General features: G+C 45.2%; 1 protein-coding gene across 1 annotated transcript; it reads left to right on the top strand.

Moving 5' to 3' along the window:
• Positions 1-3,566: 3,566 nt before the first annotated feature.
• On the top strand, positions 3,567-22,943 carry GRSF1 (G-rich RNA sequence binding factor 1). The gene is made up of 10 exons (XM_075929427.2): positions 3,567-3,892; positions 7,947-8,100; positions 8,765-8,920; positions 13,710-13,853; positions 16,056-16,191; positions 18,502-18,686; positions 19,312-19,436; positions 20,618-20,753; positions 20,965-21,048; positions 22,725-22,943. Exons 1-9 carry the CDS (start codon positions 3,614-3,616, stop codon positions 21,024-21,026), a joined length of 1,377 nt encoding a protein of 458 aa, XP_075785542.1. The 5' UTR covers positions 3,567-3,613; the 3' UTR covers positions 21,027-21,048; positions 22,725-22,943.
• Positions 22,944-24,501: the final 1,558 nt, after the last annotated feature.

Raw genomic sequence — 24,501 nt, 5'->3', positions numbered from 1 at the left:
TTTGCTATCAGTAACATCATTAACAATGCACACCCTGTCTTCCTAAAAAGATAAATCCTCTAAATCTTTAATCAAATATAATATTGGTGGGGGAAGCTCAGAAGTCTTTATATTTGTACTTTTGATAACAGATTTTCTTTTTCAGATAGGCTTTCTTAAACAAGGGTTCTGAAGAGTGAATAAATAAAAGGTGCATTTGACATATATAATTAACCATTTTCTTAGCCCAGGTGTAGGGTCTTTGCTTCATAAATATATTAATGGTTACATATAAAGGGTTTGTTACCAGAGTCACAGTGATACTTGGAAGATAGTGTCATTTTAAGGCTATAATATATGTGCAATTGTCATATATTGCTTACAGGCTGCTTTTTCAACAAACTGTTGTCCCCTAAAGATGATCTTGCACATACTTTAAAAGTTGCAAGACCAGTTATGGAATGAGATATTACCCACCTTGATATTCTTCACAACAACACAGGAACAGATATGTTGAAGGCAGGGTGGGTGAAAACAGATGCTGAATGGAACCCTGCTTGTGTTCTACTCGAGAATCTTTAAGAACAATTTATCTATACGCAAAAAAGATCAATTTAGCACTGGTGTCATCAATGAAGCTCAATGATTTGATATTGCAGCAACAAGCTGCCTGGCCTGAAATCTGATTTACATTACAGGCCAAATTGCCAAAAGCCATAAAATTGTATCCGCAAAGTTTCGAAATCCATGAAGTATAACAGAAAAGCCAATCAGTTTTTCTATGCAAGATTATGAAAACCTAATTGAAATCGCTTCAGATGGCCAATTAATACAAACATTTAAAGAAGTTTCTCTGATTACATTTTGGGGCGCCTTATGTCAAGAATATTCAGCTTTATCAAGACATACAATTCGTCCGTTGTTACTGTTCGCCAGCACATACATGTGTGAAACTGGGTTCTCGAATTACGCTGCAACAATAACGAAATACAGAAATTGACTGAATGCTGTGTCAGATATGCAAATCCAACCTTCCAGTATTAAACCAAATATAAAAAGAATTTGCCAAGAAGAAAAAACGCTGTTCGCATTAAAAACTGCCAATATAATGCATATTAGTTTTTGAGCTTTATTTTTTGTACCTATTAAATGTGATTTTTGTTTTTAAATATGTGCAATTAAACTAAATGTTGATCTCATTACCTTATTTAGCATTTGTTTATTATTATCCTTACTTATTTGTGGTCTACTTTTTCAGCTCCATATATAAGACTGTTATTAGGGGTGCCTCCAAATTCTTTCAAGTTTAAAAGGGTTCCGTGGCTAAATAAAATTGGGAAACACTGATCTAGCCCATACCTGACAAGTGTTTATCTAACCTGCTCTTAATTTTTTGCAAACATGAAGAGTGCACAATTTCCCTAAGCAATTTAATCCAGTGCTTAACTACCCTGACAGTTAGGGCAAACCTCCCTTGCTGCAATTTAAGCCCATTGCTCAGAGGCAAAGAACAATTCTTCCTCCTCCCTATAGGAAACTTTTATATACTTGAAAACTCTTAATCATGTCCCCTCTCATTCTTCTCTTTTCCAGACTGAAAAAATTAGGTTGGGTCAATCTCTCTTCACAGATGTTTTTTGTTGCTCTTCTCTGGATTTTCTCCAATGGGTCCACATCTTTCCCAAAGGGTGTGTCTAGACTACAGGGTTTTTTTTAAAAAAGTGGCCTTTTTTCGAAAAAACTATACCAGCGTCTAGACTACCGCCGTGTTCTGTCGACAGTAAATAGACAGAACGCGACGGTTTTGACAGCGGTAAACCTTATTCTACGAGGAATAACGCCTTTTTTCAAAAGTCATCTTTCGAAGAAAGGCGGTATTGCATGAAAACAGAGCTTTTTCGAAAGAGAGCGTCTAGACTCTCTTTTGAAAAATCAAGAAGCTTTTTCAGAAAAATCTTCTTGTTGTCTAGACACTCTTTTTCAACAGAGGCTTTTTTGAAAGATACTGTCAAAAACGGCAGGCAGTCTAGACGTAGCCACAATGTGGTGCCCAACAACTGATCCCAATACTCCCACGGAGGCCTAAACAGTGTGGAGTAGAACTGAACACTCTCCTTAACACATCCTAGAGTGATGTTTGCTTTCTGGGGGGAAGCGAAGGGGGGCATTATTACACTGTTGACTCATTTAACTTCTAGGTAGCGTGACCCTATTTGAACTTTCAAAAGAGGATGCTCTTGAGAGTAAGTAGATCTGTACCAGTAGCCACCAAATCATGGTGTTCATAGGGTTGCCAGATGGTTTCAACAGAAATAACGGATGCACTTGATATTACATCACAATCTACATTAAATTTTATTTAGAAAACACCAGACATTTATATTTTCTCATTTCTATTTTCTCAAATTGTTTCCTGAACAGGAAGCTCAAATACTGGACTGTCCGGTTCAAAACCAGACACCTGGCAACCCTATACAGTATTCATGTATGTAACACTGATTAATTCACATGAATACACCGTTGGCTGTGTCTAGACTGGCAAGTTTTTCCGGAAAAACTTGCCAGCTGTCTGCACTGGCCGCTTGAATTTCCGCAAGAACACTGACGATCTCATGTAAGATTGTCAGTGTTCTTGCGGAAATGCTATGCTGCTCCTGTTCGGGCACAAGCCCTCTTGCACAAATGCTTTTGCGCAAGACGGCCAGTGTAGACAACGCAGTATTGTTTTGCGCAAAAAAGCCCCGATCGCGAAAATGGCGATCGGGGCTTTCGTGCGCAAAATCGTGTCTAGATTGGCACGGACGCTTTTCCGCAAAAAGTGCTTTTGCGGAAAAGCGTCCGTGCCAATCTAGACGCTCTTTTCCGCAAATGCTTTTAACGGGAAACGTCTCCGTTAAAAGCATTTGCGGAAAATCACGCCAGTCTAGACGTAGCCCGTGGCTGTGTCTACATTGGCACGCTCTTGCGCAAACACTCTTTAACGCAAGAGTTCTTGCCTTCAAGTATTTGCGCAGGAGATGTGCTTTTGCGCAAGAGCATCCGGGCCAGAGTAGACGCTCTCTTGCGCAAGAAAGCTCCCATGGCCATTTTAACCATCAGGCTTTCTTGGGCAAGAAATCCCTGTTGCCTGTCCACACCGGCCTCTTGCACAAGAGCAGTTGCAGCAAGAGGGCTGATCCCTGAGCGGCAGCATCCTAGTTCTTGCGAAGCCCTGATGCCACACGCCAGTGTAGACACAGCCGGAGGGGGAGGCGACTGGCCAGTGTAGACGCAGCCGGAGGGGGAGGCGACTGGCCAGTGCAGACGCAGCCGGAGGGGGAGGCTCCTCTCTCTCAAGCGCGGCCTCTTTTTTGTGCAAGTTCAAACAGGGTCACCCCGCTCCGGCCCCCCCCTTCCTCAGTCGCGCCCCACGGGGCAGGTGCAGCCGAGTTACCTCAGGCGCTCTGCGAGCGGGAGGGGGGGAGGGGCGGTTCTTCGCCCCGCCATGGCCGCCGGGAGCCCGGGACCCGCCCCGCCGGCTCAGGGCCTGCCGGGAAGGGGAGGCGGAGCCCCCCGGCCGCCCGGCGCCCCCTTCGCGGCGCATGTGCCGGCCCCGCTCCGCCCCCGCCGCCTCGCCTCGCCGCCGCCGCCGCCCATGGCCGGGACGCGCTGGGTGCTGGGCGCGCTGCTGCGGGGCTGCGGCTGTAGCTGCAGCAGCTGCCAGCGCACGGGGGCGGCCTGCCTGCCCCTGCGCCCCGCCGCCGCCCTCTCCGGCCGCCGCCGGCTCCTGCTGCTGCTGGGGGCGGCCGCGCCGCGCCGGGGCCTGCCTGTGGCGGTGGCCGCCGGCAGCCTGCCCAGCCCGGCCGGGCCCGGCTTCGGGGCCTTGCGGGGCCCGCTGCTGCCCCAGGCCCACCCGGGGCGGAGCTACGCGCAGGTACGGCCCCGCCCCCCGCTTCCCCGGGGGCCCCGCTTCCGACAGGCCCTGCCCCCCCCCGACATCTGCCCCCCCACATCCTGCCCCCCCCACATCCTGCCCCCCCGACATCTGCCCCCCACATCCTGCCTCTCACTCCTGCCCCCCCGACATCTGCCCCCCACATCCTGCCTCTCACTCCTGCCCCCCCGACATCTGCCCCCCACATCCTGCCTCTCACTCCTGCCCCCCCCCCCTGACATCTGCCCCCCACATCCTGCCTCTCACTCCTGCCCCCCCGACATCTGCCCCCCCACATCCTGCCCCCCCCTCTTCCTGCCTCTCACTCCTGCCCCCCCCACATCTGCCCCCCCGACATCTGCCCCCCCACATCCTGCCTCTCACTCCTGCCCCCCCCCCTGCCCCCCCACATCCTGCCCCCCCCCTGCCCCCCCCACATCCTGCCCCCTCCTGCCCCCCCCCACATCCTGCCTCTCACTCCTGCCCCCCCCACATCTGCCCCCCACATCCTGCCTCTCACTCCTGCCCCCCCGACATCTGCCCCCCCACATCCTGCCTCTCACTCCTGCCCCCCCGACATCTGCCCCCCACATCCTGCCTCACACTCCTGCCCCCCCGACATCTGCCCCCCCACATCCTGCCTCTCACTCCTGCCCCCCCCACTCCTGCCTCCCTCCTGCCCCCCCGACATCTGCCCCCCCACATCCTGCCTCTCACTCCTGCCCCCCCGACATCTGCCCCCCCACATCCTGCCTCACACTCCTGCCCCCCCGACATCTGCCCCCCCCACATCCTGCCTCTCACTCCTGCCCCCCCCACATCCTGCCTCTCACTCCTGCCCCCCCCACCCCCCCCACATCCTGCCTCACTCCTGCCCCCCCGACATCCTGCCTCACACTCCTGCCCCCCGACATCTGCCCCCCCACATCCTGCCCTCTCCTCCACATCCTGCCTCTCACTCCTGCCCCCCCCCACATCCTGCCTCCCTCCTGCCCCCCCGACATCTGCCCCCCACATCCTGCCTCACACTCCTGCCCCCCCCCGACATCTGGCCCCCCCCACACTCCTGCCCCCCTCCTGCCCCCACTCCTGCCTCCCTCCTGCCCCCCCCCCCGACATCTGCCCCCCCCACATCCTGCCTCACACTCCTGCCCCCCCCCCCCTCCTGCCCCCCCGACATCTGCCCCCCCACATCCTGCCTCTCACTCCTGCCCCCCCGACATCCTGCCTCTCACTCCTGCCCCCCCACATCTGCCCCCCCGACATCCTGCCTCTCACTCCTGCCCCCCCACATCTGCCCCCCCGACATCCTGCCTCTCACTCCTGCCCCCCCGACATCTGCCCCCCGACATCCTGCCTCTCACTCCTGCCCCCCGACATCTGCCCCCCGACATCCTGCCTCTCACTCCTGCCCCCCGACATCTGCCCCCCCACATCCTGCCTCTCACTCCTGCCCCCCCGACATCTGCCCCCCGACATCCTGCCTCTCACTCCTGCCCCCCGACATCTGCCCCCCCCACATCCTGCCTCTCACTCCTGCCCCCCCGACATCTGCCCTCCCCACACACTCCTGCCCCCCGACATCTGCCCCCCCACATCCTGCCTCTCACTCCTGCCCCCCCCGACATCTGCCCCCCCCACTCTCCTGCCCCCCGCACTGCCCTCCCCCCCCTGCCCCCCCGACATCTGCCCCCCCACATCCTGCCTCTCACTCCTGCCCCCCCCCCTGACATCTGCCCCCCCACATCCTGCCTCTCACTCCTGCCCCCCTGCCCCCCCCCCACATCCTGCCTCTCACTCCTGCCCCCCCACATCTGCCCCCCCCCCGCCTCTCTCTGCCCCCCCACATCCTGCCTCTCACTCCTGCCCCCCGCCCCCCCCGACATCTGCCCCCCCACATCCTGCCTCTCACTCCTGCCCCCCCGACATCTGCCCCCCCCGACATCCTGCCTCACACTAATGCCCCCCCCAGCGCCCCATCTCTGGGGGACTTGGCGGGTGTGGTGTCTCCTCCGGCCCCCTGCTGGGATCCCCTGCCCCCTGAAACCTGCTCCCATCCCACCCCTCTCCCGGGGGCCGCACTCCCTTTCCCATCCGCTCTGCCTGCCCCTGGGGCCGCTTCCCCTCCTCCGTGCTGGGGTCACCGTCTGCTCCCTGGCACCCCATCTGGGGGCGAGCCAAACAAGCTCCTCAAGCAGGGAGAGAGACTTGTTTTCCCCCTCAAGTCCCTGCTCTTGTGTTAGCCCCCAGTCTTCGCTGGCCACTGCTTCTGTTTCCTAGCCAGGAGGGGAGTGGAAAACCCATTATTGGAGCCCTTAGAAGAGGAAACTCTTGCTACTCTTGGGAGACCTTCTCCCATGGTGTTGAAGGTCAATCTTTGTTACCTTCTCCATCGTGTGGCCAGGGCAGAGAGGACAGAGAGGTCCTGTACCCATCCTCTTGCCAAGCTAGGAAATTAGAAGCTGCCTTTGTGTTTGTTTTTTTTAAATAAGTAACTCATGTAGAATGCCGTCATTCTGTAAAATGGCTGGACTGTTGTGGATAGGTCCCTCCCCCCTCCCTACTGTGGTTAGTTTCTTGAATACTGAGACTTTTGCAAGAAGGAGTTACTATAGAGAACTTTCTGGGTATCTGGCTGGTGAGTCTTGCCCACATGCTCAGGGTTTAGCTGATCGCCATATTTGGGGTCGGGAAGGAATTTTCCTCCAGGGTAGATTGGAAGAGGCCCTGGAGGATTTTCACCTTCCTCTGTAGCGTGGGGTACAGATCACAGCTGGAGGATTCTCTGCATCTTGGGGTCTTCAAACTATTTGAAGGCTTCAATATCTGAGATATAGGAGAGAGGACTATTCTAGGAGAGGGTGGGTGACATTCTGTGGCCTGCACTGTGCAGGGGGTCAGACTAGATGATCATAATGGTCCCTTCTGACACAGTCTGTGAGTCCAAATGTTTTTAAATGATTAAGTACCTAATTCCAGCCTATCTCTGTAGCATACATGAGAGGAAGGCACTGTAGTCTTGTGCATTGTGTTGCTATTAGGCCATTGGGTCAGGATCCCTAGTAGGGATTTTTAAAAGCATTTATTCAGGTAAATGTCTAACTGCTTTGTTACACACTTACACACAGGAGGAGCAGTTACATATTTACATGCAGTGGGGGAGAGGGAGGTGGCTCCCATGGAGCTGCATGCTCCCCCTGGCACAACTGCCTCTGAGCGTGAGGGAAGGTGGGAAGCTGGCTTCCCACACACTCTGGTTCCCATCTTCCCCCTGCACTGCTACTTTTAACACAGAGGCAGCCGGGGGATGGGAAGCAGGAGTAGGCCTGTGTGTAACTATATAGGTTAACTGTTGAGCCCAGGCTCATCTGTTCACTGTTTACACTATCATGACCCTAGAAGTAAGTTTTTCATTACCTGCTTATCTCATTGATTTCACCACCATTATTCCCTCTAGCCCATTGGTTCCCAAACTTTTCAGCATCATGCCCACTTTTTTGACTTTTGAGAAACCCTCACCCTCGCCCCCCCCCCCCAAAAATAGCAGCAAAACTTGGGGTGGGATTGACGGGGGGGGTGGTTTGCCTTGCCTCCCCCCCAGATTTTTTTCATGCCCCCCAATTTGGGAACCCATGCTCTAACCTCTCCCATGTGATTACTTTCAATTCTGTGTTTAAGCTTAAAGTAAAACATGGTGACTTTTCACAGACACTCTGTGTTTGTAACAATGTAAATCTGAGTAGTTTTGCATTTTCTTCTAAAGATTACAGATGCCTCTGAGTCAGTAGGAGTTACCTGTAGTGGATATCCTGAAAAACAATAGTATTTTTGTTCGTCATTTAGTACTACGGGGACTGAAAAAAATGTGTATAAGGAACAATCCTACAGTTTGACTGGATAATCTAATAGACTGTTTTTATCTGTTTACTTCTATGAGCTGCTGGCAAGAGCCAGCATGATATAAATTCCTTTTTGTGTTAAAATTATTGAAAAGAGTAATTGAGTAGCAGTTATTATTTTTAAAAAAAAGAAAACCTGTTGTTGTTTTTCAAAGGATTCAAGCTCTTCATTTCAAGATGACTATCCTCCACTCTCTGAGTATGAACCAAATCTACCTAAACCAGGAGAGGAAGATGATGTGTTTCTCATCCGAGCTCAAGGATTGCCATATTCTTGCACTGTTGAAGATGTGCTTAGCTTTTTTGCTGGTATAATGTCTGGCTTTGTACAGAGATCTATTAATCAAATGTAATGTTTGGATGTACTTTAAATATTAATGATTGAACTTAAATCTTGTGTTTATTGTTCAAGTTACGTTTTGATAAGTACTTAATACCATGGAATTATTTTGTGTTTAGTGTCTCTCTGTCTCATGAGGGCGCAAGTCATTTAGCTTTGTGTTTAAAGTTATTTTTTAAAACACACTTAAATTATTTGAATTGCAAACTAAAAAAAAAATGCTAACCCGTGAAGGCTTCAGTCCCATAATCTGATCCATGTGGGTAGATCCTTGCAGAGCTCTGCTGACTTTGATGACCTCCCCCCGCCCCCCATGTGGTTATAAATGTCCATTTGTTTAAAACAGATTGTAGGATGAAGGCCTTAAATTGACAAGAAGTCAAAATTAAGGCAGTTAAGGATTGATCTCGAAAATGTCTGTACCTAGATGGATGGGGGTGTGTGTGTGTGCGCGTGTGTGTGTGTGGATAATAACATTTACTGCCCTCTGTTTGATATACTATTCTCTGCTGCTTAGGTGAAACTTTTGTATAAAATGAGAATGTTGTGTTTTCATTGGATCAGAAGATTATGGTGGGGAAAGAAATATAAGCACAATATTGCTCTAACTATCTTTTCTGTGTAACTTTCTAGACTGCAGAATTCGAAATGGTGAGAGTGGGATACACTTCCTTTTAAATAGGGATGGCAAACGCAGAGGAGATGCTTTGATTGAACTAGAGTCAGAACACGATGTGCGGAATGCCTTAGAAAAGCACCGGCAATATATGGGTCAGCGGTATGTGGAAGGTACGTTCAATAGGTTCTGAAGGTAACTTACACACAGTACATTAAAATGTAAAAGAATATTTCAGAGCAAAACTAAAGATGCATGCTGTTGGTGGAACAATGGGGAGAGCATTTTAGAAAGTAAAAGAACTAAAACAGTAATTACAAGTAGTGTGGTAGCTGCGAAGACTGTTCTGTATCAAATAGTGTCAACATAGCTTTATTTAAGATCTATAAGCAAAAATCTTTAAGATAAGAGAGATTAGAGAGGCTATCAAATTAAAAAACTCGATAATAGTGGGTGTTTTCAACTATCCCCATATTGACTGGGCACACGTCACCTCAGGATGGGATGCAGAGATAAAATTTCTTGATACCTTAAATGACTGCTTCTTGGAGCAGCTGGTTCTGGAACCCGCAAGGGGAGAGGCTATTCTTGATTTGGGCCTAAGTGGAGTGCAGGATTTGGTTCAAGAGGTTCATTTCCACTTGGAAATAGTGATCATAATATAATAAAATTTAACATCCCTGTGCTGGGAAAAACACCTCAGCAGCCCAACACTGTGGCATTTAATTTCAGAAAGGGGAACTACACAAAATGAGGAAGTTAGTTAATCAGAAATTAAAAGGTACAGTGACAAAAGTAAACTCTCTGCAAGATTTTAACTTTTCAGAGACCATAATAGAGGCCCAACTTAAATATATATCCCAAATTAAAAAACACAGAGAACCAAAAAAGTGTCACAGTGGCTTGGCTTAACCAGGTAAAAGAAGCAGAGAGATAAAGACATCTTTTAAAAAGTGGAAGTCAAATCCTTGTGAGGAAAATAGAAAAGACCATAAACTTTGTCAAATTAAGTGTAAAAATATAAGAAAAGCCAAAAAAGGAGTTTGAAGAACACTAGCAAAACCCCCCCAAAATAATAGTAAAATGTTTTTGAAGTACATCAGAAGCAGGAAAAGCAGGCTAAACAACCAGTGGGGCTGTTAGATGATCGAGATGCTAAAGGAGCACTCAAAGATGATAGTCATAGCAGAGAAGCTAAATTAATTTTTTCCTTCAGTCTTCACGGCTGAGGATATTGGGGCGATTCCCAAACCTGAGCCATTCTTTTTAGGTAACAAATCTGAGGAATTGTCCCAGATTGAGGTGTCATTAGGGGCAGTTTTGGAACAAATTGATCAATTTAACAGTAACAAGTCACTGTGACCAGATGGCATTCACCCAAGAGTTCTGAAAACTCAAATGGGAAATTTGCAGAACTATTCACTGTGGTTTGTAACCTCTCCTTTAAATCTGCTTTTGTACCTAATGATTGGAAGATAGCTCATGTGACACCAATATTTAAAAAGGGCTCTAGAGGTGATCCTGGCAATTCCAGACTGGTAAGTCAGTACCGGGCAGATTAGTTGAAACTATAGTGAAGAATAAAATTGTCAGACACATGGATGAATATAATTTGTTGGGAGAAAGTCAACATGGTTTCTGTAAAGGGAAATCATGCCTTACTAATCTGCTAGACTTCTTTGAAGGGGGTCAAGAAACGTGTGGACAGGGAGATCCAGTGCATATAGTATATTTAGATTTTCAGAAAACCTTTGACAAGGTCCCTCACCAAAGACTCTTAAGTAAAGTAAGTTGTCATGGGATAAGAGGGAAGCTCCTTTTGTGGATTGATAACTGGTTAAAAGACAGGAAACAAAGGGTAGGAATAAATGGTACGTTTTCCAAGTGGAGAGAGGTAACTAGTGGGATCCTCCAAGGGTCTGTCTTATGACCCATCCTATTCAACTCATTTATAAATGATCTCGAGAACGGGATAAACAGTGAGGTGGCAAAATTTGCAGATGATACCAAACTGTTCAAGATAGTTAACACCAAAGCAGACTGTGAAGGGCTTCAAAAAGATCTCACCAAACTGATTGGGCAACAAAATGGCAAATGAAATTTATTGTTGATAAATGTAAAGTAATGCATATTGGAAAAAATAATCCCAAGTATATATACATATGATGGGGACTAATTTGGCTACAACTACTCAAGAGAAAGATCTTGGAGTCATTGTGGATAGATCTTAGTAAACATCCACTCAATGTGCAGCAGCAGTCAAAAAAGCAAATGGAATGTTAGGAGTCATTAAAAAAGGGATAGAGAATAAGACAGAAAACATTGCCTCTGTATAAAACCATGGTATGCCCACATCTTGAATACTGCATACAGATGTGGTCGCCTCATCTCAAAAAAGATATATTGGCATTGGAAAAGGTTTAGAAAAGGGTAACAGAAATGATGAGGGGTTTGGAACGGGTCCCATATGAAGAGAGATTAAAAAGACTTGGACTTTTCATCTTAGAAAAGAGGAGACTAAGGGGGGGAGGATAGAGGTCTGTAAAATCATGACTGGTGTGAAAAAAGTGAATAAGGAAAAGTTATTTACATATTCCCACAATATAAGAACTAGGGGTCACCAAATGAAATAGACAGCAGGTTTAAAACAAACAGAAGGAAGCTTTTCTTCAGTCAGTGCACAGTCAACCTGTGGGACTCCTTGCCAGAGGATGTGGTGAAGGCTAGGACTTTAACAGGCTTAAAAAAAGAGCTAGCTAGAGTCATGGAGGTTAGGTCCATCAATGGCTATTAGCCAGGATGGGTAGGAATAGTCCCTAGGTGCTGTTTCTCTGGAGGTTGGTGACAGGGAGGGATCATGTGAGGATTACCTGTTGTGATCCCTCCCTCTGGAGCATCTGGTATTGTCTACTGTTGGCAGACAAGGATACTGGGCTAGATGGACATTTGGTCTGATCCAGTATGAGCATTCTTATGTTTATGTTCATTGCTTATTATAATTTTCTAAGGACGGGCTGGAGGGTAACTAGATCTAAAGCGAGCAAAACCAAATAGTCCCTTTGAAAGCACAAATGCTATCTTATTTTGTTATTCCATTTTATGAAGAAGGTTAGGCTGATAATACAAAACACACTGGAGAGAGGACTGAAAAGTCATTGCTCCCTCCCCCAGAATTTCTCTACAATTTTTTGGCTATAATTTTTCTTTTCATGGATTTACACACTTCAACCCTTTCTTCTCCTATTGTACTTATAATGGAACTGGTTGGAAAATGATTTTTTTCCCATCAAAAATACCAACTAAGGAAATTGTCTTTTTTTCAGAAGTGCCCACAAACATAATCAATGTAAGATTCTTTGTCCAAAAATAATAAATTATTTTCTAAATATCTCTGCAATGTGGGTGACTCATGCTCCTGTCCTCTTCAGGAGGTGTGGATCCTTGGTTGGATTACAGCTTCCATGATGCATCATGTCTCCCCTTTGGTGGGGGAGGCACTGCATCATTGCATTCAAATGGCTGAGGTGCATTATGTACTCCCAGGGGAATTCTGTGCACAGTATTTTAAAATACTGCAAAAGTTGGCAGATTTAACTTGTCAAAATAGCAATATAACAACACCCTTTCAATTATTTTGATAATTTACTTCAAAATACCTGTCAGCAAGTATGTCTAACAATACAGACAACAAAAAGGCTCAGGAAATGTTTTTTGACAAATAGATTTGTTGCTAGGCATATTAATACTGAATGTTCAGTAATTCATTTAAACTACCGTACAGAAACGTATTTCCTACACCTTTCAGAAACAATGCAATGGCTTGGGGGGTTGAGGGAGGAGCCAAGGGAGAAAACCTGGAGAGTTGTAGGATGTGGGTGGACAGGGCTTGACAAACCGTGGTGAAATCTACTCCTCAGCCTCGCACTGTGCACGTGCCAGACCCGCATAGTGCATGCGCGCGCCGCTAGTAAACAGGATGCCCAGCTGAAATCTACTTGTCATGGGCGAGTAGATACACTGATTTGTCGAGCCCTGGGTATGGAACACACTTTTGGGGGAGGGGGGAGATGCTTAAGGGGTCTTGCCCTTGCAGACCCTGGCTGATCTCCCTTGCCTCTCCCATTCAGTCAGGTACATTTACTGCTGCCTCTGTGTGTCACAGCTAGGGATGTAAGCGACTAGTTGCTCCCCCCTCTTGCTGCCTCTGAGAGAGAGGCAGCAAGGGGTGGCGGGGAGCAGGAGCTGGTGCTGGGGGGAGCCAGCTTAAAAACCGATTCCCTCCAGCACCGTCTCTGCGGGGGGGTGGGGAGGTAGAGGCACAGTGGGAAACTGATCAGGGGCTGAAGCTGTCTCCATTCCTGCAGGTTCTGCTGCAATTCTGCTTTTGAAATGTACAGGAGCCCTGCCCCATTTCGAAGGCTCAGGCGCTGCAGGGAGCAGTGGGCCAGGGACTGGCCCCAGGCTCCTTTCTGGGCTTCAACTTTTGAATTGCTGGGCTCTTGCTAGAGTTCTAAGGCAGAGGCACCCTTATTGCCTAATCGAATAGTCGATGGAAATCACATCGAGTATTCGATTAATCTACATTTAACATCCCTAGTCCCGCACCTTGCTCCCTATTTAGTCACAGACATCTGCGCTATCACTGTATTTCTGCTCTACCACTCCCCAGTTAACTGGGCTTAGCTGCTCCTGTCTTCACATGGGCCCGTGCCTGCACTCAGCCACCCTACAGAGATGATTTATCATTTCTCTGTGGCTTGCAGGTTCGAAGGTGATGCCTTTCGCTGTCACTTAGCAAATCAAGCATTTGTTAGAACTGAGAGAGCGCAAGTAAAAACTACAGTTAAAGTTGAAAGAATATTGCTTCTCCCCAGAACCAGGAAGAGAACATTTCTTCAGGGTAACTTTGCAGCGGTTGAGATGCAAAGGGAAATATACAGTCTAGTCTTGTCGTCTTTGCAGTTTTTGAAATACATAATGAAGATGTAGATGCCATATTGAAGAGTCTGCAGACCAGTTCGTCCCCTGTAGCTAACGATGGAGTTGTACGCCTTCGAGGCCTTCCTTACAGTTGTACCGAAGCAGAGGTTTCAGAATTCTTTGCAGGTGATTTACGACTTTTAATTTATATCTTCTAAACTATATTTTCTGCTGAGTTGATGTAAATTTAAGTTACAGAAATTCTTAAATGCAGTATGGAGAGAGGTCATCTTATTTTGTTTATAGGACATGTTGATATTTCTGTCTATCAAAGTTATTGGGGTAATTGCACCTCTAGCCCCTTCTGGCTGGAGTGTGCGCCTTACCCGGCTTGATGGAAGCATGCAATTTTCCCATTCTCACATTGAGCCTATGGTTGCAGTCTCCCAGTACTAACCAGGATGAACATAGCAGGACCAGTCAAGCCTTGCTGCCCCCTTCCCTCCGAGGGCTGTGACCGGTGGTATCCAGTGACTTGATAGCCACCTTAATGCAAACTGTTTCACAGAGCTTAAGACCATAAGGGTCCCACCAGAGTATTTAGTGTGACCTCCTGTAGGTCATAGGCCACCAGCACCCACACGCTGAACCCAAGAACCAAAAATAGACCAAAATGCTATAGGAGACTAAACTACTGTGCTCCACAGGTAGAAAATAGGAAACCAAAAGCATTTAAGTGGAGAAGATCTTAAAACAATAAACCAACTGTACGCTTGTCTATCCATCTTCCACATGGGGATACTGGCAAGTCTAGTTTTCCTGCCGACACCCCAAAACCCTTATGTCTGGATAACAGTGCCTGCCCTTAGCTCACAGACTAGTTTACCTTTTTACTCCAGGCAGCGTGTTATCCTGCTCAGTCTTATGATTACTCTCCTTCACTGCTGCGAAGTTGTCATTTTTAACAGTGTGTAGCTATTTGATTTTGTAGCTCACAACACCGGTAACACAAGCCTCGCTGCTCTGTAGGAAACAATGTAGCACTCTTGAAGCCGATCTCTTTGCTTAGCAGTTTTTTCCGGTGTGTGCGAAGGTATGCCCTCGCTGAATAAAACCAATGTAGTTTTAACTGAGCCTTTAATGTAAACTTTTCATTAGCCCTACTATAGTTAGTCTCTTGGTAACTAGGTTACCTACACAGTCACACGCACAGATACAACAGCTCTGCCATCTTCATGGTTGTGAAGAGAAGCTTCAAAATCTGGACTGAGGGGAAGGCAATAGTGCAGTAGTTACAAATTCTGAAGACAGCTTCTAGAAGAGAGGGGAGCAGCACCCTTTAAGACTTGATGCATGCCCACCACCAAAGCTAAAGTAGTGGCCCATGTTGATTGGCGAGAGAGTGGCTTCCCTTCTGGGCTCTGCAGGATTGACTTCCGCTTTGTAGGGCCAATATTGGGTTGAAAATAAGATGCGAAATCTAAGGCACATAATAGATAAAATGGTGCCAAAATGAAATGTCATTGACACAGTATATTGTGCACCTCTTTATAATATGACCTTTCCTTTCTTACGTACTTCAAACAATGTTGATATTTAAATGATGCTCACTAGATACTTTAGTTAAGGCATGGTTGAGATGACTGACAGCTCAGTTTTCAGAACCACTGTTTCAGGATGTCTGCAAACTCAGGCAGGTGTTATGTTGTCATCAAAACATTAATAGAATGTGTTGCAAGTCATAATAGTTAGATATATACTTGTTGAAGAATATAATGGAGATAAAGATGACAGCCTTCCTGAAAAAATAAATCAGGTGAGTAAATCAACCAAACCTGGTCCATTTCAAGCCTTGATTAGAGTTAGTGTAAAGTTCTAGGAAGCGTGTGGTATGCCAAACAACATGATTTTCTCTGGTTTCTTTAGAGTATGCCAGAAAGGCCTGCACAATGGGTAAAATGATTAATTATATTTTAAAAATGTTTGAAACTTCCTCTGACTTCTGTGTGGGCTGGTAGAAATTCAGATTAAGTTTCCCACAAAACCAGCAGCTGCCAGCTTTGGAGTAAGGAGAACTTGTTCATGCTGTTTGGGTACTGTTTAAAAATCAAAACCCTAAACAGAAGAATATAGAGAATTGAAATCTTGTAGTAATCACTTATTCCCTTTGAAAATTCAGGCAGACCAACGTTTCACCGACAAAGACTCATAGGAAATTATCCTTTATGTACAAATCAAAGAAAAGGTAGAAAATTAGAAAAATTCAATACTTGATCAGTTCTGTTCAGGGCTGCTTGACCAGTCAATTCTGAAGTAGGTATTTAAAATGAGAGAAGGAAAAAAATGTATATGCTACTACTTACAGAAAATGCTTTTCCCCCCCTAAAGATCTGGATATAGTTGAGATAACATTTGTCATGGATCAGAGAGGAAGAAGGAAAACAGGAGAAGCTTTTGTGCAATTTGCAGCACCGGAGATGGCAAATCAAGCCCTGTTAAAGCATAAGGAGGAAATTGGGAATCGGTATGTGTTTCAGTATGGTAACAAAGTAGTTTGTGTACATCATTAGGCTTTAACAGTAAAGGATAACTTAAAGCTTGTGACTATAAAAAGCATATAAGTGGTACAAGCATAACTGGTTTTACCTTTTGCGTTGTCTCAGATTGTTCATTGACAGTGGGCGCACTCACTCCCCATCCTTGTGTTTATCACCTTGCTTTTCACTGGGTAATGTGTGTATTACTCCAACTATACACATTTGCATGAGTGTCATTAGAACATTTTGTGCAGAGTGGAGACTTGATGGGATGTTTGTCATATTTAGGGTTGTTAAGGGAATTTGATGCGACAGTGAAGAAGCAAAAAAGCTTCTGGGACATGTAGTCCGTGATTCTGCACTAATCCAGGATTATGGCTTTAACACTGCCCATCTAATTTAAATGGGAACATGATGAAGTAATTTGAAGGAGGATGGGTAATGTCTGGGGTTGGATAGTCTTTCCATAGCAATTTTTTTTATGATGCCTGGAGTTGGATGGAATTTGGTGCATGCGAAATAGAAAATTTGTTCTTCTGAAATATATTTTAAAGAAGTCTGAGTTACCCCTCTGAGGCATCCAGACAGTATTGGGGAGGGGAGTAAAAAACTGGGAGGTGTCTCCTTCCCCTTTAATTTGAACATGGCTTGACAAATATATTCCGCATATTAACATTTTCTTAATATCTGACTTTTTCCTTCTGTTTAGTATTTAGATCATTGTCATAGCTACCTCAGGCTTTGCATTGCTTGTACTGTATCATTATTATATGTAATGATATTTGTTATATAATGGTATGTTGTTAGTTGTACACAATGCTAAGCATGGCTGCATCAAAGCAAGATTGTTAACTATGTTGTTATATAAAAAATCCGTTACAGCCCAGTGTAACTGCTTTTGCTTTTCTTCCTTTTTGTAATTCCAGCTAGGGAAGCAAATGTTTAACTGGTTAACTGATCAGCCTTAATGGGAATCAGCTGTCCCAGCTTGCACCAGGCCCCCCTGCAGTGCTTCAGCCAGCTCTTAATACGTTTAAAAGGCAGAGCCACAGCAGGGTTAGCTCCTAGGGTTAGAAACTAATCCCACTGTGGCTCTCCTGCTTATCCACTAATGGACTAGTCAATGGAAAATCCCAAGGCAGCATTCCAAACCCACAGCTGATGCAATGGCTACCCCTTTGAAATGCCACTTCCATGCCTTTCAAAGGGGTAGCTGTGGAGCTGGGAGGCCCCCAGCTGACCCCTGTGCTCCGTGGCTGCCTCTTTGAAAGGCACGGAGGTGGCAGCTGTGCGGCGGCTTCCCCTTTGAAACTGCTGCCTCCATGCCTTTCAAAGGCACAGTGGAGCCCGGGGTCAGCTGGGGACTCCCAGATGATCCTGGGCTCCAGTGGCATCTCCCCAGAACCCAAGTTAGCTGAGGAGTTCCTAGCTGACCCCAGGCTCCTAGTGGCATGCAGAGTAGCATGGAGTTCAGGGTCAGCAGGAGACTGAATCCCCCACTGATGCTGGGCTCCATGGCTTTGAAATGCACAAGACCCCTGCTGGGGATTCTTGTGCATTTCAAAGCAGGTTCGCCACATGCAGCCTGGAGTAAGCGGGACTTCCTGATGACCCTGGACTGTACACGGAGTTCCTCATTCCTCCTTGGAAATGTACGAGAGCCCCCCAGTGGGGGCTCTTGTATGTTTCCAAGGAGGAATGCGGAAGTGCCTATTGAATAGTTGACTAGCCAGTTAACCTCCTTATTTCAAATCTCATTAACACTTGTAATCACTGTGACCATTTTCAATTTATTCCTGAAAAACAGAAAGTGGCTTAATCTTTAAAAGACTCTTTTTAAGTTGCAGAGGCAGGCTTATTTGAAAACCAGCTTAATATGACTGTCCAGAAGTCTCTGCTTAATGAATCACATAGCTGTGGTGTAGGATTTCTAGTGCCCACAAAGCAGCACCAGTAAGAACTGTGGTAGTACGGCAATTTAAAATAATAGACAACAGAATTTTCACAAATATTCATTCAATGGGATGTGAATGGGTAACCTGTTAATTGTTGTTTAGGAGCAGCCACAGGCAAGAGGCTGGAAGTGGCAGCCTCCATCTTCCCCTCCTGCTGCTGCTTCTGGGCTGCAGCAACATCCGCTGGCAGCGCAGGGACGGCTCCAGCCCTATGGACTGGACTGCCCCCCTTAAGCATTAAGTTGAATTGGTTAATTGACTGAACTGGTTAACTAACTAAACAGGAGTTTGTCCCTAGTCTGTTGGCATACCTTGCAATCCTTTTTTTTCTTTTAAATCTAGATATATAGAAATATTTCCAAGTCGGAGGAGTGAAGTTCGAACCCATAGCGGTTTATATAGAGGGAAGAAGATGACTACATATCCGAATGCTAAACCGATAAAAGAAACCGAATCAGTCTTTGAAGAAAACGAATTGAGTCAGACCCTTGGACCAGCTGCAGCTTGTGAAAATGAAAAAGAAAATGGTGAGTTCTTGTTGCATTTGTTCTTTGAAGCATCTTTGCATATACACTTCTCTGCAGCAGTGGTGGGCACCCCATTGGGGCAAGGTTGACAGATTCTGCTGGTTTCCATCTACGTGGTTTTTTCCTGCCAATTTTGTTAGTGACATGCACAAAGCAAGGGCATGTGAAGTGAGGTGTATGTTGATTGCACACAACATTGACTCTGAAAGCCATGTGCTCCTGCATCCAGTCAAATGCTGCTATGGTTCAATCAGCACACCCTGCAGATTCTAGGTATGCAGGTGCAGTTAGCAAAGCTACTTTATCCCAGGAGGCCATCTTGGCGATAAAAATCTTGCAGCCCCTTCAAGAGTTTAGGTCGGGGTAGCCAACCCGTGGTTTGTGAGCTGCATGTGGTTCTTCTAAGAAAAAATTGTGGCTCCCCCACCCGTGGCTCTTCAAGGGGTAGCACGTTTGTCTGAAAGACAGAGACAGAGTTGTGGTGTCCTGTGCAGAATTCAAAATGGCCGCCCTCAAAGGGCAATGCCCATCACTGATCTACACTGTGAATGCATATGTATACATAGTTTTTGGAAGAGCATAATGTCCCAAGTACTAATGATGCTGCTTTTGTTCACCTGTGTAGAACCTTATAGAGAAGTGATTGAAAAGCCTCGGGATGCTTCAGAATTTGTGATTACCTCCTCATCGTTGCATTTGGTCCATCTGAGGGGTCTGCCATTTCAAGCTAGTGCCCAAGACATTGTAAATGTGCGTTGCAGTAAGATCAAGAGAATATACAGCACTGGTGACAATTTAAGCTCTGATTACACTTCAAATCCTATTAACACTTTGTGTTGTAAATATTTTAATGTTACCTAATTTCCAAAGGGTTTGCTTGTGAAAATTGGGGATGGTCTACAAAGAAGTGGAAGGCCTAGATTCGGGCACACTGTACAGGATTGTAAGGGGGGGAGCAGAAATGATCATAATGGGAATGTTTGGATACAACAGCTTCAGTAGCTAATTAACAACTGAGAGGACCTGTAAGGATTTAATGTAACTTTTGGTAAATGCACATACAATTTCTGCTTTAAAGTGTGAAATTCCCACTCTTAAAAATATCTTCTATTTGACTTGGGGTATCTGAGGCTGTAATGCCAGTCATTATTCCATAGTTGTCTTTAGTCCTGCATTTTGTTTAGAGCTAAGGGGCTTTAGCTAGATTGGTATGCCACTCGGGTAGGCACTGTTCAAATGGTCTATTCTGAATTGCTGCCGGGCCTTTTTTTTTCCCTGATAAATTATTTGAGCTAGTACTGCTGTTAGCATAAGGCCAGAGCATGGGGGAATGGTGAAACTAAATTCCAAGGGCAGCAAGAACAGCTGAGCTTCATTCGGAATAAAGTTGTCACAAACAAAACAGAATGAGAAGAAAGCATTGTAGTCTATCTTGTATGTGTTTTTAAAGGAGAGCTATGTGAACAAATTTTTACAAGAGCTTAAGGCAAACCACTGGGGACCAGTGCTGCTGTGTACATGTTCTTGCTAGATCTTTTAATCAAATCTTATTTTAAAATTGAATGAGTTTGATAAGATTTGTCAAATATAATCAGCATATGTCCTCATGTTAAGATAAGCATGGCTTTGCAGTGCTTGCTGCTGATTGTTTTGAGGAAGTACTTGATTTTTTTTTGTGGTGAGAAACAAAGTAGAACACAGTTTATGACATGGAGTTTATTCTGACACAGGGCACTTTTCCATGTGAGATGGTATATGTTGAGGCACACTAGCAGATTTAGTCTAAAGCCATGATGTCCAACCAGTTCTGAAGCAAACTTGTAGAATTGAACTATATATATAGCTTGCTTCCTTTTAGTTTGACTCTTGCCTGATTAGAGTCAAACTAGCCCCAGACTTGATCTTTCACTTAAGGTTTGTTTTTTGTTTAGTTTTTTGCTCCACTGAAACCTGCAAAAATCACTATGGAATATAATTCTATTGGCAAAGCTACAGGAGAAGCAGATGTATATTTTGAGAGTCACGAAGATGCAGTTGCTGCTATGGTCAAGGACAGATCACACGTGCGTAAGTAGTGCTTGCATTTTTTTATTGAACCATGTAGTTCCAGTCACCTGGAACATCATGTGAGGACTTAAGCCATCTTCTGATTATGTAGTGCAAAAGTAACTTTGAGTTGTTCAGGCCTGAAAAACTCGATAGTGCATGGAATAGTCACACTGAGTAGACATTTTTTGTTACTCAAACTTTACAAACAACATTTTAAATTATTCCCCAGAACATAGATATATTGAATTATTCCTGAATTCATCTCCAAAAAGAAAACAAGAGAACCAGTGACAATGGCACAGTCCCAAACTAGGTAAGTGTATTAACTCTTCTTCCCCCATAATACATGCTATTCCCAAAGATGGACAATTTATCCCTTATCTCACATGGTTATTTGTACCAGCGTCTGTATGCGGTACTGTAGCAGTTAAAAACCAGTAGAGTCTAAAATATTTAAGATACCTAAAAGTTAATCTAAATGTATAATGAATTTCTCAATGTCTTATTTCAGGCATCCAAATAGAACACTTTCACTCTTATTGAAAACATTCTTAATTAGGGTCTGATCCAACTTCATTAATGCAGACAACACTTAGAGTATGACAGAACTGAGTGGGATGTTTTGGCACATCACTTGATAACTGGACAGAAACTTACAGGACTATCTAGTTAGGCAATGAACTTATGTAAGAATTCAGGTTTTAAATTTGTGTGTGTGTCTACAACCAAAATCCACTAATTCTGACTACTATAGAAGGTATCGTGAAAATGTAGGGTCATAAGGAGTTTCAGTTGTAGAACCAATTTTTGAGAGTTAAGTGAAAAATGTATTTACTATTTCCGCAGCACTGGAGTGCGATGAGATGCAAGACTTGTAACCTGTGATTGCATTTGAACTAGCTGACATGTTAAACATTCAGTCTTGATGACATGGGAGAAATGTTAACATAATGGAACTGGACAGACTAGAGAATTTGAGGGAGACACTCTTGACTTTTTTTGTTTCAGCTTTCTTAGAGTCAAGTGTGGTGTTACCACTGGCTTGGATAAAAATGTGTTTGCTCAAGTAAACATCTTGTAAGGCTTTTAGTCTTCCTTAAAGTCCACATTGTGGCTGACCTTGGACTGGTGAGTCTAAAGACCACGTGTCAGAACCAATGCTTTGTTCTAGCATTGAAGTGGAAGAAAGCAAGATGCTCCACAGGCACGTGAAGTTTTGGATCATCTGAGCCAAGAAAAAGGGACAAGAGGAAACATACACACTTGAAGTTGTTGCTAATTAAAGCCTATTTAACTTGAGGCTACTGTTCTGCAGGGGGAGAGTTTTTGGGCTACAGGGCTCTTGACAACTGCAGATTCTTCCCTTAAGTGTCTTCTGAAGAATATACATTTTGACTTCAGTGTTTGAGTAGAAATTTAGAATATTCCACACATAAGAGTACGCCCCCCCCATCCACTTTTAGTCCATCTGTAGCAAATGCTGAGGAACATGGAATCCTCTGAGGTGCTACATTAAGTTGGAGGTAAGGGGTTTGTTGTTTCAAGGCTTTAATATTTGTTTTGCCAGGTATAGCAGACTTATCCCACCTCTACTACTGCTTTTGTTACATAAGAAAGCGGTAAATGTTCTACCCATGCAGGAGTGTTTAGTATCATCTGACCTGTTCAATCTGTATGGTAATGAGCACTCCTGTTGAAATGGGGTTAATTTGCAGAGCATGATTTAGTTCAGCTCTGTGCTTGGATCTCCTCCAGTTCATCAGGGTTCTCTGAGTACTTGATCTATACCATTTTAAAACGAGTTGCTCATTTCAGGTGCCTTAATTTAGATGAGCTGTGAACAGCACTCAGTGCTTAGGAGTTGTTCACAGAGAACTTGTCAAACATGACAAGGGGAAGGGTGTTGAGGTTAAAGGGGGGAAAGTTAGCATTTCCTAGACAAGAGTTTCTGATACCTAAATCACTAACATTCTTTCCCTTTCTTTTCAGGATAAAACAAGTGCTTCATTTACTCATCCTTTTTGGAACTAGAAAACAGGTGCTCCGGTGCAGTAGCAAGGATAAATCATAAAGGACATCTTGTTTTTTGAAAGGCAATTCAGAATCTGTATCTAAAATTGTTCAATATGGGTTTGCGTAGTGAAGTGCACAATAAATTGTGTTCACACTGGAATTTGTCTGTAAACAGAATAAAGGTGATCAAACTGTTCTTGTATTACAGTATAGGCCATGGTAAGTTCCAGTTTAAGGTTGTGGTGCCTGAGAAATATACTATGTACATTACTATTGAGCAGCTTACTTTTGACATTAGCAGTTCTAGCAATAGTTGAGCACCATCTGAATGACAAAAAAACCCTAACTACCTCAATTTTGCAAAATTTTAAGACCCTAGTAAATGCAAAAGCATGGCAGTGACTGGAAGAGAGTATAACACAGTAATACACGGTACTGCAAAGAGGCATCAATACACCTACATTTAGCCCTCAACTCAGGATGCACTTGGTTGCTGGGGAAGCACTGGAAGTCAGGGATGTCGTAACTCAAACCTTCATTTATGATAGGCACTGTCAAATGCAGGCTGAGGACAATTTTTTTGGGGGAGGGGAAGGGGGTTGGCCTGGCCCAGCCCCAAAAGTGGTTGTAAATGTGGGGGCTGAGAACATGGGCGATGATATGCCAGGGGTTTCCTGTACTTGTAATTCATCTCAACTTTCAAACGGACAGTTTAAGGGTACTGTGTGTTCTGACATGGGAAGTGCTAGATTGGCATAGCTGCCAGAGTAATTCTGTTGGTGGGAGACTTTTACTGACATGCTGATGTGGACAGGGCTTAGGCATGTTGCTCCAGGTGGTTTTTCACATGGTGGAAGGATGCAAGTGAGCCTTGTTTTCAGCTGTTTTTTGGAGGAGTTCACTGGCATTTCATGCTTATCACCAGGGCTCGCCCAACAGCAGCAAGCCCTGCTTGCTAGCCATGCTGTCCAGCGAGCTGCACAAGCGCAGATCGTTCTGCGCATATGCAGATTACCTGAACCCAGCTGTCGAGCCCTGCTTATCACCGTATCTGCTGTGGTGATAGGCTCATAGACTATGTCTAGACTGGCATGATTTTCCAGAAATGCTTTTAGCAGAAAAGTTTTCCGTTTAAAGCGTTTTTGGAAAAGAGCGTCTCGATTGGCATGGACGCTTTTCTGCAAAAGCACTTTGTGGAAAAGCGTCCGTGGCAATCTAGACGCGCTTTTCCGCAAAAAAGCCCCGATCGCCATTTTCGCAGTTGGGGCTTTTTTGCGGAAAACACAGCTGAGCTGTCTACACTGGCCCTTTAGCGCAAAAGTTTTGCACAAAAGGGACTTTTGCCTGAACAGGAACAGCATAGTGTTTCCGCAAAAACACTGAATCTTACATGAGATTGTCAGTGCTTTTCCGGAAATTCAAGGGGCCAGTGTAGACAGCTGGCAAGTTTTTCCAGAAAAGCAGCTGATTTTCTGGAAAAACTGGCCACTCTAGACACAGCCATATGGTTTCAAAGGGACAGGTAAGTGGTAGAGGCTAAACTAACCTTACACAAACAGCTGTTTAATCTGTTGTCTTTACTGTGTAATATGGAGTTTTTAAATATCTCCTGGGGTACTAGTGGAAACGGTATCAAGCTCATTCTGAGCTACAGTACCAGTAAAATAAGGTCATTACAATAAATAGGTATGTGCACAAAAGTGAAATGAGGGGGTGCATATGTAGGTCTGTATTCAGAGGTAACAACCAATGC

Source organism: Pelodiscus sinensis, chromosome 4 (genome assembly GCF_052426305.1).
Source record: "Pelodiscus sinensis isolate ZL-2025 chromosome 4, ASM5242630v1, whole genome shotgun sequence".
NCBI classification, from domain to species: domain Eukaryota; kingdom Metazoa; phylum Chordata; order Testudines; family Trionychidae; genus Pelodiscus; species Pelodiscus sinensis.
Note: the sequence above shows the minus strand (reverse complement) of the source record. Positions and strands in the feature narration are given on the sequence as shown.